The 15,727-nt window shown below is 42.2% G+C and overlaps 1 protein-coding gene across 1 annotated transcript in view; it reads right to left on the bottom strand.

Annotated features, from left to right (window-relative positions):
• Positions 1-15,727, bottom strand: part of LOC117515001 (laminin subunit beta-1-like) — a 476,107-nt gene that overhangs the window by 60,233 nt on the left and 400,147 nt on the right. The window contains exon 49 of the mRNA XM_034175563.1: positions 15,153-15,360. Within this exon, the coding sequence (XP_034031454.1) occupies positions 15,153-15,360 (208 nt within the window). The remainder of the gene's footprint in view (positions 1-15,152; positions 15,361-15,727) is intronic.

Raw genomic sequence — 15,727 nt, 5'->3', positions numbered from 1 at the left:
TAACCTTAGTCTGTGAAGAAGATTCCCCACTTACATGAACAAATTGTAATCTATTAGATAAATATGATTCAACCACCACAGCGCAGTGCCTTTAATACCTATGGCATGCTCTAATCTCTGTAATAAAATTTTATGGTCAACAGTATCAAAAGCAGCACAGAGGTCTAACAGAACAAGCACAGAGATGAGTCCACTGTCTGAGGCCATAAGATCATTTGTAACCTTCACTAATGCTGTTTCTGTACTATGATGAATTCTAAAACCTGACTGAAACTCTTCAAATAGACCATTCCTCTGCAGATGATCAGTTAGCTGTTTTAGAACTACCCTTTCAAGAAATTTGAGAGAAAAGGAAGGTTGGAGATTGGCCTATAATTAGCTAAGACAGCTGGGTCAAGTGATGGCTTTTTAAGTAATGGTTTAATTACTGCCACCTTAAAAGCCTGTGGTACATAGCCAACTAATAAGATAGATTGATCATATTTAAGATCGAAGCATTAAATAATGGTAGGCTTCCTTGAGCAGCCTGGTAGGAATGGGGTCTAATAGACATGTTGATGGTTTGGAGGAAGTAACTAATGAAAATAACTCAGACAGAACAATCTGAGAGAAAGAGTCTAACCAAATACCGGCATAACTGAAAGCAGCCAAAGATAACGATACGTCTTTGGGATGGTTATGAGTAATTTGTTCTCTAATAGTTAAAATTTTATTAGCAAAGAAAGTCATGAAGTCATTACTAGTTAAAGTTAAAGGAATACTCGGCTCAATAGAGCTCTGACTCTTTGTCAGCCTGGCTACAGTGCTGAAAAGAAACCTGGGGTTGTTCTTATTTTCTTCAATTAGTGATGAGTAGTAAGATGTCCTAGCTTTACGGAGGGCTTTTTTATAGAGCAACAGACTCTTTTTCCAGGCTAAGTGAAGATCTTCTAAATAAGTGAGACGCCATTTCCTCTCCAACTTACGGGTTATCTGCTTTAAGCTGTGAGTTTGTGAGTTATACCACGGAGTCAGGCACTTCTGATTTAAAGCTCTCTTTTTCAGAGGAGCTACAGCATCCAAAGTTGTCTTCAATGAGGATGTAAAACTACTGACGAGATACTCTATCTCACTTACAGAGTTTAGGTAGCTACTCTGCACTGTGTTGGTATATGGCATTAGAGAACATAAAGAAGGAATCATATCCTTAAACCTAGTTACAGTGCTTTCTGAAAGACTTCTAGTGTAATGAACTTATTCCCCACTGCTGGGTAGTCCATCAGAGTAAATGTAAATGTTATTAAGAAATGATCAGACAGAAGGGAGTTTTCAGGGAATACAGTTAAGTCTTCAATTTCCATACCATAAGTCAGAACAAGATCTAAGATATGATTAAAGTGGTGGGTGGACTCATTTGTCCAGTCTTGCTTGCCTCTACTGGTGGTTGGCTCTCACTGCGGTATTGTATCACTTCCTGTTCCGGAGCACAGCGGTGTTTTTCTGTATCTGTTAGCTGTTTAATCTGCGCAGTTAGATTGATCTAGTTATCTAGATTATGATTTGTTTCCCAGTGTAATCTTTACGTGCCTTAACTAAAGCACTCCTTCTGCTGAATCACCTCTAAATTATTTACACATTATTCACTTTGCGTGTTTTTAGGAATCCGCTAGCTTAGCGTAGCTACTAGCTCTTAGCCGATTTAGCATGGCGGCTTCTCCTGTCTCTCCCCGCACTTTTCTGCTCTGGGTGTGAAATGTTTAGTTATTCCTCAGCCTCCTTTAGCAGTAACGGTACTTGTAATAAGTGTAGCTTATTCGTAGCTTTGGAGGCCAGGCTGGGCGAATTGGAGACTCGGCTCCGCACCGTGGAAAATTCTACAGCTAGCCAGGTCCCTGTAGTCGGTGCGGACCAAGGTAGCTTAGCCGCCGTTAGTTTCCCTCTGGCAGATCCCGAGCAGCCAGGAAAGCAGGCTGACTGGGTGACTGTGAGGAGGAAGCGTAGCCCTAAACAGAAGCCCCGTGTACACCGCCAACCCGTTCACATCTCTAACCGTTTTTCCCCACTCGACGACACACCCGCCGAGGATCAAACTCTGGTTATTGGTGACTCTGTTTTGCGAAATGTGAAGTTAGCGACACCAGCAACCATAGTCAATTGTCTTCCGGGGGCCAGAGCAGGCGACATTGAAGGAAATTTGAAACTGCTGGCTAAGGCTAAGCGTAAATTTGGTAAGATTGTAATTCACGTCGGCAGTAATGACACCCGGTTACGCCAATCGGAGGTCACTAAAATTAACATTAAACCGGTGTGTAACTTTGCAAAAACAATCAATCAATCAATCAATCAACTTTTTTCTTATATAGCGCCAAATCACAACAAACAGTTGCCCCAAGGCGCTTTATATTGTAAGGCAAGGCCATACAATAATTATGAAAAACCCCAACGGTCAAAACGACCCCCTATGAGGAAGCACTTGGCCACAGTGGGAAGGAAAAACTCCCTTTTAACAGGAAGAAACCTCCAGCAGAACCAGGCTCAGGGAGGGGCAGTCTTCTGCTGAGACTGGTTGGGGCTGAGGGAAAAAAACAGGAAAAAGACATGCCGTGAAGGGGGGCAGAGATCGATCACTAATGATTAAATGCAGAGTGATGCATACGGAGCAAAAAGAGAAAGAAACAGTGCATCATGGGAACCCCCCCACAGTCTACGTCTAAAGCAGCATAACCAAGGGATGGTCCAGGGTCACCCGATCCAGCCCTAACTATAAGCCTTAGCGAAAAGGAAAGTTTTAAGCCTAATCTTAAAGTAGAGAGGGTATCTGTCTCCCTGATCTGAATTGGGAGCTGGTTCCACAGGAGAGGAGCCTGAAAGCTGAAGGCTCTGCCTCCCATTCTACTCTTACAAACCCTAGGAACTACAAGTAAGCCTGCAGTCTGAGAGCGAAGCGCTCTAATGGGGTAATATGGTACTACGAGGTCCCTAAGATAAGATGGGACCTGATTATTCAAAACCTTATAAGTAAGAAGAAGAATTTTAAATTCTATTCTAGAATTAACAGGAAGCCAATGAAGAGAGGCCACACGGGTGAGATATGCTCTCTCCTGCTAGTCCCCGTCAGTACTCTAGCTGCAGCATTCTGAACCAACTGAAGGCTTTTTAGGGAACTTTTAGGACAACCTGATAATAATGAATTACAATAGTCCAGCCTAGAGGAAATAAATGCATGAATTAGTTTTTCAGCATCACTCTGAGACAAGACCTTTCTGATTTTAGAGATATTGCGTAAATGCAAAAAGGCAGTCCTACATATTTGTTTAATATGCGCTTTGAATGACATATCCTGATCAAAAATGACTCCAAGATTTCTCACAGTATTACTAGAGATCAGGGAAATGCCATCCAGAGTAACGATCTGGTTAGACACCATGCTTCTAAGATTTGTGGGGCCAAGTACAATAACTTCAGTTTATATGAGTTTAAAAGCAGGAAATTAGAGGTCATCCATGTCTTTATGTCTGTAAGACAATCCTGCAGTTTAGCTAATTGGTGTGTGTCCTCTGGCTTCATGGATAGATAAAGCTGGGTATCATCTGCGTAACAATGAAAATTTAAGCAATACCGTCTAATAATACTGCCTAAGGGAAGCATGTATAAAGTGAATAAAATTGGTCCTAGCACAGAACCTTGTGGAACTCCATAATTAACTTTAGTCTGTGAAGAAGATTCCCCATTTACATGAACAAACTGTAATCTATTAGACAAATATGATTCAAACCACCGCAGCGCAGTGCCTTTAATACCTATGACATGCTCTAATCTCTGTAATAAAATTTTATGGTCAACAGTATCAAAAGCAGCACTGAGGTCCAACAGAACAAGCACAGAGATAAGTCCACTGTCCGAAGCCATAAGAAGATCATTTGTAACCTTCACTAATGCTGTTTCTGTACTATGATGAATTCTAAAACCTGACTGAAACTCTTCAAATAGACCATTCCTCTGCAGGTGATCAGTTAGCTGTTTTACAACTACCCTTTCAAGAATCTTTGAGAGAAAAGGAAGGTTGGAGATTGGCCTATAATTAGCTAAGATAGCTGGGTCAAGTGATGGCTTTTTAAGCAATGGTTTAATTACTGCCACCTTAAAAGCCTGTGGTACATAGCCAACTAACAAAGATAGATTGATCATATTTAAGATTGAAGCATTAAATAATGGTAGGACTTCCTTGAGCAGCCTGGCAGGAATGGGGTCTAATAAACATGTTGATGGTTTGGATGAAGTAACTATGAAAATAACTCAGACAGAACAATCGGAGAGAAAGAGTCTAACCAAATACCGGCATCACTGAAAGCAGCCAAAGATAACGATACATCTTTGGGATGGTTATGAGTAATTTTTTCTCTAATAGTCAAAATTTTGTTAGCAAAGAAAGTCATGAAGTCATTACTAGTTAAAGTTAATGGAATACTCAGCTCAATAGAGCTCTGACTCTTTGTCAGCCTGGCTACAGTGCTGAAAAGAAACCTGGGGTTATTCTTATTTTCTTCAATTAGTGATGAGTAGAAAGATGTCCTAGCTTTACGGAGGGCTTTTTTATAGAGCAACAAACTCTTTTTCCAGGCTAAGTGAAGATCTTCTAAATTAGTGAGACGCCATTTCCTCTCCAACTTACGGGTTATCTGCTTTAAGCTACGAGTTTGTGAGTTATACCACGGAGTCAGACACTTCTGATTTAAAGCTCTCTTTTCAGAGGAGCTACAGCATCCAAAGTTGTCTTCAAAGAGGATGTAAAACTATTGACGAGATACTCTAACTCCCTTACAGAGTTTAGGTAGCTACTCTGCACTGTGTTGGTATATGGCATTAGAGAACATAAAGAAGGAATCATATCCTTAAACCTAGTTACAGCGCTTTCTGAAAGACTTCTAGTGTAATGAAACTTATTCCCCACTGCTGGGTAGTCCATCAGAGTAAATGTAAATGTTATTAAGAAATGATCAGACAGAAGGGAGTTTTCAGGGAATACTGTTAAGTCTTCTATTTCCATACCATAAGTCAGAACAAGATCTAAGATATGATTAAAGCGGTGGGTGGACTCATTTACTTTTTGAGCAAAGCCGATAGAGTCTAATAATAGATTAAATGCAGTGTTGAGGCTGTCATTCTCAGCATCTGTGTGGATGTTAAAATCGCCCACTATAATTATCTTATCTGAGCTAAGCACTAAGTCAGACAAAAGGTCTGAAAATTCACAGAGAAACTCACAGTAACGACCAGGTGGACGATAGATAATAACAAATAAAACTGGTTTTTGGGACTTCCAATTTGGATGGACAAGACTAAGAGACAAGCTTTCAAATGAATTAAAGCTCTGTCTAGGTTTTTGATTAATTAATAAGCTGGAATGGAAGATTGCTGCTAATCCTCCGCCACGGCCCGTGCTACGAGCATTCTGACAGTTAGTGTGACTCGGGGGTGTTGACTCATTTAAACTAACATATTCATCCTGCTGTAACCAGGTTTCTGTAAGGCAGAATAAATCAATACGTTGATCAATTATTATATCATTTACCAACAGGGACTTAGAAGAGAGAGACCTAATGTTTAATAGACCACATTTAACTGTTTTAGTCTGTGGTGCAATTGAAGGTGCTATATTATTTTTTCTTTTTGAATTTTGCTGGTTATTGGTGGAATTAAAATTAACATTAAATCGGTGTGTAACTTTGCAAAAACAATGTCGGACTCTGTAGTTTTCTCTGGGCCCCTCCCCAATCGGACCGGGAGTGACATGTTTAGCCGCATGTTCTCCTTGAATTGCTGGCTGTCTGAGTGGTGTCCAAAAAATGAGGTGGGCTTCATAGATAATTGGCAAAGCTTCTGGGGAAAACCTGGTCTTGTTAGGAGAGACGGCATCCATCCCACTTTGGATGGAGCAGCTCTCATTTCTAGAAATCTGGCCAATTTTCTTAAATCCTCCAAACCGTGACTATCCAGGGTTGGGACCAGGAAGCAGAGTTGTAGTCTTACATACCTCTCTGCAGCTTCTCTCCCCCTGCCATCCCCTCATTACCCCATCCCCGTAGAGACGGTGCCTGCTCCCAGACTACCAATAATAAAATAATAAAAATCTATTTAAGCATAAAAATTCAAAAAGAAAAAATAATATAGCACCTTCAACTGCACCACAGACTAAAACAGTTAAATGTGGTCTATTAAACATTAGGTCTCTCTCTTCTAAGTCCCTGTTAGTAAATGATATAATAATTGATCAACATATTGATTTATTCTGCCTTACAGAAACCTGGTTACAGCAGGATGAATATGTTAGTTTAAATGAGTCAACACCCCCGAGTCACACTAACTGTCAGAATGCTCGTAGCAAGGGCCGGGGCGGAGGATTAGCAGCAATCTTCCATTCCAGCTTATTAATTAATCAAAAACCCAGACAGAGCTTTAATTCATTTGAAAGCTTGACTCTTAGTCTTGTCCATCCAAATTGGAAGTCCCAAAAACCAGTTTTATTTGTTATTATCTATCGTCCACCTGGTCGTTACTGTGAGTTTCTCTGTGAATTTTCAGACCTTTTGTCTGACTTAGTGCTTAGCTCAGATAAGATAATTATAGTGGGCGATTTTAACATCCACACAGATGCTGAGAATGACTGCCTCAACACTGCATTTAATCTATTATTAGACTCTATTGGCTTTGCTCAAAAAGTAAATGAGTCCACCCGCCACTTTAATCATATCTTAGATCTTATGATTCCTTCTTTATGTTCTCTAATGCCATATACCAACACAGTGCAGAGTAGCTACCTAAACTCTGTAAGTGAGATAGAGTATCTCGTCAATAGTTTTACATCCTCATTGAAGACAACTTTGGATGCTGTAGCTCCTCTAAAAAAGAGAGCTTTAAATCAGAAGTGTCTGACTCCGTGGTATAACTCACAAACTCGTAGCTTAAAGCAGATAACCCGTAAGTTGGAGAGGAAATGGCGTCTCACTAATTTAGAAGATCTTCACTTAGCCTGGAAAAAGAGTCTGTTGCTCTATAAAAAAGCCCTCCGTAAAGCTAGGACATCTTTCTACTCATCACTAATTGAAGAAAATAAGAACAACCCCAGGTTTCTTTTCAGCACTGTAGCCAGGCTGACAAGGAGTCAGAGCTCTATTGAGCTGAGTATTCCATTAACTTTAACTAGTAATGACTTCATGACTTTCTTTGCTAACAAAATTTTAACTATTAGAGAAAAAATTACTCATAACCATCCCAAGACGTATCGTTATCTTTGGCTGCTTTCAGTGATGCCGGTATTTGGTTAGACTCTTTCTCTCCGATTGTTCTGTCTGAGTTATTTTCATTAGTTACTTCATCCAAACCATCAACATGTTTATTAGACCCCATTCCTACCAGGCTGCTCAAGGAAGCCCTACCATTATTTAATGCTTCGATCTTAAATATGATCAATCTATCTTTATTAGTTGGCTATGTACCACAGGCTTTTAAGGTGGCAGTAATTAAACCATTACTTAAAAAGCCATCACTTGACCCAGCTATCTTAGCTAATTATAGGCCAATCTCCAACCTTCCTTTTCTCTCAAAAATTCTTGAAAGGGTAGTTGTAAAACAGCTAACTGATCATCTGCAGAGGAATGGTCTATTTGAAGAGTTTCAGTCAGGTTTTAGAATTCATCATAGTACAGAAACAGCATTAGTGAAGGTTACAAATGATCTTCTTATGGCCTCGGACAGTGGACTCATCTCTGTGCTTGTTCTGTTAGACCTCAGAGCTGCTTTTGATACTGTTGACCATAAAATTTTATTACAGAGATTAGAGCATGCCATAGGTATTAAAGGCACTGCGCTGCGGTGGTTTGAATCATATTTGTCTAATAGATTACAATTTGTTCATGTAAATGGGGAATCTTCTTCACAGACTAAAGTTAATTATGGAGTTCCACAAGGTTCTGTGCTAGGACCAATTTTATTCACTTTATACATGCTTCCCTTAGGCAGTATTATTAGACGGTATTGCTTAAATTTTCATTGTTACGCAGATGATACCCAGCTTTATGTATCCATGAAGCCAGAGGACACACACCAATTAGCTAAACTGCAGGATTGTCTTACAGACATAAAGACATGGATGACCTCTAATTTCCTGCTTTTAAACTCAGATAAAACTGAAGTTATTGTACTTGGCCCCACAAATCTTAGAAACATGGTGTCTAACCAGATCCTTACTCTGGATGGCATTACCCTGACCTCTAGTAATACTGTGAGAAATCTTGGAGTCATTTTTGATCAGGATATGTCATTCAAAGCGCATATTAAACAAATATGTAGGACTGCCTTTTTGCATTTACGCAATATCTCTAAAATCAGAAAGGTCTTGCCTCAGAGTGATGCTGAAAAACTAATTCATGCACTTATTTCCTCTAGGCTGGACTATTGTAATTCATTATTATCAGGTTGTCCTAAAAGTTCCCTAAAAAGCCTTCAGTTAATTCAAAATGCTGCAGCTAGAGTACTGACGGGGACTAGAAGGAGAGAGCATATCTCACCCATATTGGCCTCTCTTCATTGGCTTCCTGTTAATTCTAGAATAGAATTTAAAATGCTTCTTCTTACTTATAAGGTTTTGAAGAATCAGGTCCCATCTTATCTTAGGGACCTCGTAGTACCATATCACCCCAATAGAGCGCTTCGCTCTCAGACTGCAGGCTTACTTGTAGTTCCTAGAGTTTGTAAGAGTAGAATGGGAGGCAGTGCCTTCAGCTTTCAGGCTCCTCTCCTGTGGAACCAGCTCCCAATTCAGATCAGGGAGACAGACACCCTCTCTACTTTTAAGATTAGGCTTAAAACTTTCCTTTTTGCTAAAGCTTGTAGTTAGGGCTGGATCAGGTGACCCTGAACCATCCCTTAGTTATGCTGCTATAGACGTAGACTGCTGGGGGGTTCCCATGATGCACTGTTTCTTTCTCTTTTTGCTCTGTATGCACCACTCTGAATTTAATCATTAGTGATCGATCTCTGCTCCCCTAAACAGCATGTCTTTTTCCTGGTTCTCTCCCTCAGCCCCAACCAGTCCCAGCAGAAGACTGCCCCTCCCTGAGCCTGGTTCTGCTGGAGGTTTCTTCCTGTTAAAAGGGAGTTTTTCCTTCCCACTGTAGCCAAGTGCTTGCTCACAGGGGGTCGTTTTGACCGTTGGGGTTTTACATAATTATTGTATGGCCTTGCCTTACAATATAAAGCGCCTTGGGGCAACTGTTTGTTGTGATTTGGCGCTATATAAAAAAATTGATTGACTGATTGATTGATTGATTTACATTTTGAGCAAAGCCAATTGAGTCTAATAATAGATTAAATGCAGTGTTGAGGCTGTCATTCTCAGCATCTGTGTGGATGTTAAAATCGTCCACTATAATTATCTTATCTGAGCTAAGCACTAAGTCAGACAAAAGGTCTGAAAATTCACAGAGAAACTCACAGTAACGACCAGGAGGACGATAGATAACAAATAAAACTGGTTTTTGGGACTTCCAATTTGGATGGACAAGACTAAGAGTCAAGCTTTCAAATGAATTAAAGCTCTGTCTGGGTTTTTGATTAATTAATAAGCTGGAATGGAAGATTGCTGCTAATCCTCCGCCCCGGCCCGTGCTACGAGCATTCTGGCAGTTAGTGTGACTCGGGGGTGTTGACTCATTTAAACTAACATATACATCCTGATGTAACCAGGTTTCTGTAAGGCAGAATAAATCAATATGTTGATCAATTATTATATCTTTTACTAACAGGGACTTAGAAGAGAGAGACCTAATGTTTAATAGACCACATTTAACTTTTTTAGTCTGTGGTGCAGTTGAAGGTGCTATATTATTTTTTCTTTTTGAATTTTTATGCTTAAATAGATTTTTGCTGGTTATTGGTGGTCTGGGAGCAGGCACCGTCTCTACGGGGATGGGGTAATGAGGGGATGGCAGGGGGAGAGAAGCTGCAGAGAGGTGTGTAAGACTACAACTCTGCTTCCTGGTCCCAACCCTGGATAGTCACGGTTTGGAGGATTTAAGAAAATTGGCCAGATTTCTAGAAATGAGAGCTGCTCCATCCAAAGTGGGATGGATGCCGTCTCTCCTAACAAGACCAGGTTTTCCCCAGAAGCTTTGCCAATTATCTATGAAGCCCACCTCATTTTTTGGACACCACTCAGACAGCCAGCAATTCAAGGAGAACATGCGGCTAAACATGTCACTCCCGGTCCGATTGGGGAGGGGCCCAGAGAAAACTACAGAGTCTGACGTTGTTTTTGCAAAGTTACACACCGATTCAATGTTAATTTTAGTGACCTCCGATTGGCGTAACCGGGTGTCATTACTGCCGATGTGAATTACAATCTTACCAAATTTACACTTAGCCTTAGCCAGCAGTTTCAAATTTCCTTCAATGTCGCCTGCTCTGGCCCCCGGAAGACAATTGACTATGGTTGCTGGTGTCGCTAACTTCACATTTCTCAAAACAGAGTCGCCAATAACCAGAGTTTGATCCTCGGCGGGTGTGTCACCGAGTGGGGAAAAACGGTTAGAAATGTGAACGGGTTGGCGGTGTACACGGGGCTTCTGTTTAGGGCTATGCTTCCTCCTCACAGTCACCCAGTCGGCCTGCTTTCCCGGCTGCTCGGGATCTGACAGAGGGAAACTAACGGCGGCTAAGCTACCTTGGTCCGCACCGACTACAGGGGCCTGGCTAGCTGTAGAATTTTCCACGGTGCGGAGCCGATCTCCAATTCGCCCAGCCTGGCCTCCAAAGCTACGAATAAGCTACACTTATTACAAGTACCATTACTGCTAAAGGAGGCCGAGGAATAACTAAACATTTCACACCCAGAGCAGAAAAGTGCAGGAGAGACAGGAGAAGCCGCCATGCTAAACCGGCTAAGAGCTAGTAGCTGCGCTAAGCTAGCGGATTCCTAAAAACACACAAAGTGAATAATGTGTAAATAATTTAGAGGTGATTCAGCAGAGGGAGTGCTTTAGTTAAGGCACGTGAAGATTACACTGTGAAACAAATCGTTATCTAGTTAACTAGATCAATCTAACTGCGCAGATTAAACAGCTATCAGATACAGAAAAACACCGCTGTGCTCCGGAACAGGAAGTGATACAATACCGCCATGAGAGCCAACCACCAGTAGAGGCAAGGAAGAGGTGCAGCTCGTTACATGGGACGAGCTGCACCACATCGCACTGCTAATGTGGAGGTAAATGGAATAAAAACCAGCTGTATAATTAGTGATTATCACTGGGTTGATATAACAAAAACAAAGAAAAAAAGCGCTGTGATAAATGACCAAACAGCGTTTGTTATGGTGTTTTTCTGTTGATATGTGACTGAAAGTGGCATATTTGTCGTACTGTTGGCTTGTCATATGGTCCTACGGCGCACCACTCACTGTCCTGTCAGACTGATGGGACGTTCAGATCGCCTGCTGCGTGTCCACATAAACTGATGGTCTGGTCCAGCTGGACCTGTCAGTGTGTGCGCTCTCCAGCCCATCGGAGTACAGCAAGCACATGCGCGCGCCCGTTAAAACATGGTGCGTGTTCTGCAACTCTGATGTCCAGGACCAGCGATGTCAACAGCTGCCACGCCTCCGTCTGTTCAGAGCGGTGTCATTCTCTGATCAGATGAGATGCGCCTCGCCTGTGGGGGGAGCACGTGAACCACACAGACACACGTTGTGGGGGGAGCCGACAGCATGCCACATGGATGGATGGATGGATGGATTGATGAGATTTATTGTCATTGTCACTACAAGTGCAATAACAACAAGATTACGTCCACACTCACATTTCCACAGATAAGCTACAGCAGTTAATCCACAATTATTACTTGTTTACTGTAATAACGGCACACTTCAGAATTAAGACAACACATATACATTTGACACTGTTTATGTGCACTAAATTTGAAACAGTCCGTTTTCCAAATTGAGGCGATGTGAGTGTCTGGCAGCCGCTGCAACAGGAGTCGCGCCGCCATCAGCTTGGAGGGAACGGGGGCCTGCCGCAGCTAAAACCGCACAGCCCCTGGAGGGGAGAAGGGGTGGCGTGAGCGGTGGCCGGGATGGGGTGTGTGATGGGGGTCAGGAGAGGAGGTAGGAGGGAAAGTGTAGCATGCTTCAGTCTTTGTCCATGTGTGAGTCTGTCCTTGTACTGGAGTGAGAGAGATAAGGAGGCAGCCAATGTTCCCCAAGGCCGTAGAAATTCTTCTGGAGGAAAACAACAGGGCATTTTGTCCTTCAGAGGCTGATAAGCCTGACGTGTTTGTGGCTGAGCAGTGAAAAACACTTTTACAGCTTCACATGAACAAACCAGATCCCAAATTATGAATATTTCCTGGCCTCTGAAATCTTCTTCACCTTCTCCTGCAAGGTGTGCATTTCCTCCGAGATGTTATCCAACTTGCGTCTGAGTTCAAGGGTTAACGCAGTCTGAGAATGCATCGCCTTGCCCAACTCATTAATCATGACAGACAAGTGAGGGGTCGTGGTTTTGGCGGCAGCCGTCTTGCCAATTTTCAGCACATAAACCAATAAGTACCAGCCCCCCTACTATGAAACCAAATATGAATACATCCTTGACGTCCTCCACAGAGAATGACACAACGCATGTGACACGCCACGTCTCCCAGGTGTCAAGAACATAGCCTGCAGGGTAAGTTCCATCTGGGCACGCAGGGTTCCCCGCTCCTGATCTTCTTGTAGAAAAAATGGTGTCATTAGCGTTCAGAGACCAGCTGATTAATTCTATAGTTAATCCAATATAGTTTTGAAGAATTCACAGTCTTGTGAAGTAGGGACTTTGAAGGTTGGAGCAGAGATAGAGGAGAGAGGAGGAGATGTGACCGCCCTCGCCGGAGTCCCAAGCGGCAACTCCACAGTCGTGGGGAACTTAGAAAAATTGCACAGCAAGTACAACAGTCTGCAGTCTGCTGTTGTGCCAAAGAGTGCGACTGGCTACACATTTTCTAAGTGCCAGGCGAGCAGTGTTAGATGTTCGTGCATGTCACCTGGAATTTGGCTGACACCTGCCGTGAGAGGGTGCGATGGGTTCGTACAGCGAACCCTCTGTCATTCAACTGCTGGTGTGTGCAAATAGTTGTAGCAACAGGTATACGAGACATTGACAACAGGGACGATTTCACGCAGTTTGCACACGATTCCTGCATCATGCGCACTAAGTGTGTGCACTTCGTCCAAACTTCGCACTATGTGTGAAGGTGCCCTAAGATTCAACCTAACCCTTGTGAAGCACCTTGGGGCGATTTCTGATTTGGTGCTATATACAGCGAGGAAAATAAGTATTTGAACACCCTGTGATTTTACAAGTTCTCCCACTTAGAAATCATGGAGGGGTCTGAAATTTTCATTTTAGGTGCATGTCCACTGTGAGAGACATAATCTTAAAAAAAAAATAATAATCTGTAAATCACAATGTATGATTTTTTAATAATTTATTTGTTTGTTACTGTTGCAAATAAGTATTTGAACACCTGTGAAAATCAATGTTAATATTTGGTACAGTAGCCTTTGTTTGCAGTTCCAGAGGTCAAACGTTTCCTGTAGTTTTTCACCAGGTTTTCACACACTGCAGCAGGGATTTGGGTCCACTCCTCCATACAGATCTTCTCTCGATCTTTCAGGTTTGGCGTTTCAGCTCCCTCCAAAGATTTTCTATTGAGTTCAGGTCTGGAGACTGGCCAGGCCACTCCAGGACCTTGAAATGCTTCTTACGGAGCCCCTCCTTAGTTGCCCTGGCTTTGTGTTTGGGGTCATTGTCATGCTGGAAGACCCAGCCATGACCCATCTTCAATGCTCTTACTGAGGGAAGGAGTTTGTTTGCCAAAATCTCGCAATACATGACCCCATCCATCCTTCCTTCAATACGGTGCAGTCGTCCTGTCCCCTTTGCAGAAGAGCACCCCCAGAGTATGATGTTTCCAACCCCATGCTTCATGGTTGGGATGGTTTTCTTGGGGTTGTTCTCATCCTCTAAACATGGTAAGTGGAGTTGATTCCAAAAAGCTCTATTCTGGTCTCATCTGATCACATGACCTTCTCCCATGCCTCCTCTGGATCATCCAGATGGTCACTGGTGAACTTCAAACGGGCCTGGACATGTGCTGGCTTGAGCAGGGGGACCTTGCTGCCCTGCAGGATTTTAAACCATGACAGCATCATGTGTTAAAAATGTAATCTTTGTCACTGTGGTCCCAGCTCTCTTCAGGTCATTGACCAGGTCTTCCTGTGTAGTTCTGAGCTTTCTCAGAATCATCCTTACCCCACAAAGTGAGATCTTGCGTGGAATCCCAGACCGAGGGAGATTGACAGTCATCTTGTGTTTCTTCCACTTTCTAATAAATAATCATAACGGTTGTTGTCTTCTACCAAGCTGCTTGCCTGTTGTCCTGTAGTCCATCCCAGCCTTGTGCAGGTCCACAGTTTTGTCCCTGGTGTCCTTAGACAGCTCTTTGGTCTTGGCTATGGTGGACAGGTTGGAGTGTGATTGATTGAGTGTGTGAACAGGTGTCTTTTATACAGGTAACAAGTTCAAACAGGTGCAATTAATACAGATAAAGAGTGCAGAATAAGAGGGCTTCTTAAAGAAAAATTAACAGGTCTGTGAGAGACAGAATTCTTGCAGATTGGCAGATGTTCAAATACATATTTGCAGCAGTAACAAAAATAAATTATTAAAAAAATCATACATTGTGATTTCCAGATTTTTTTTTTTAGATTATGTCTCTCACAGTGGACATGCACCTAAGATGATAATTTCAGACCCCTCCATGATTTCTAAGTGGGAGAAATTGCAAAACCGCAGGGTGTTCAAATACTTATTTTCCTCACTGTAACTAAATTTAATTGCCACATAAAGGGAAAACATCGGTGGACACAGAATCCAAAACCTTTAAGTGATGTTATGAATTTAGGCAGCTCATAGACAGACAAATTAATAATGATGAAATGAAGAATTTAAAGGGGAATTTTTAGGCAATCCTGTAACTTAAAGGCATGTCCATTGATTAAAAAAGAATAAGAAGGTTTATGACTAGCTCTGTATGTGTGATATTCTCAATAGGTTAACCTCGTGGAATAAACAGGTCACCTGACTTGACGAGCCTGTTCCAGCAGTTTCTCAGCCCTCTGAATGTCATCAGCACTCTGTCTCAGGATGACCTCTACGTGGGTGATTTCTCCCACCTTTTGCCTGATTTCTTCGGTTAGGTTCTGCAGCTGAGCAGGTGTGCTCGGCATCTGCATAGCCAGCACCTCATTAGCCACAAGCTCGATACTCTCCAGGTCTGCTGCATCCTCTGCAAGGGCAAGAAACACACCAGAAATATAAGATCTCAGGTTGAAAGTCTGATGTACCAGAAGTGAGAAGAGTAGTGCATTTGATGTCTTCTGCCACCATCTCCATTTCTGCATGTCTAAAATTAGAAGCACCTGCTTGTGGCAGGATGCAGAAATAACAAAACGCTCTCCGTGTGTGTGTGTGTGTGTGTGTGTGTGTGTGTATGTGTGTGACTTCGATCGATCATGGAATAGAGAAACTGTGGACAGATGACATTTTCCATTTAGTATCCTTATGTATTTGGGGCCAAAACCGAATATTAATAGGCCAAATATTTTTGGAGAAGCGACAGATATTAGCTTACATTGCTAACTACATTGTGGACT

The sequence above is a fragment of the Thalassophryne amazonica genome, chromosome 8, assembly GCF_902500255.1.
Source record: "Thalassophryne amazonica chromosome 8, fThaAma1.1, whole genome shotgun sequence".
Lineage (NCBI taxonomy): Eukaryota > Metazoa > Chordata > Actinopteri > Batrachoidiformes > Batrachoididae > Thalassophryne > Thalassophryne amazonica.
This window is presented reverse-complemented; position numbering and strand designations above follow the sequence as displayed.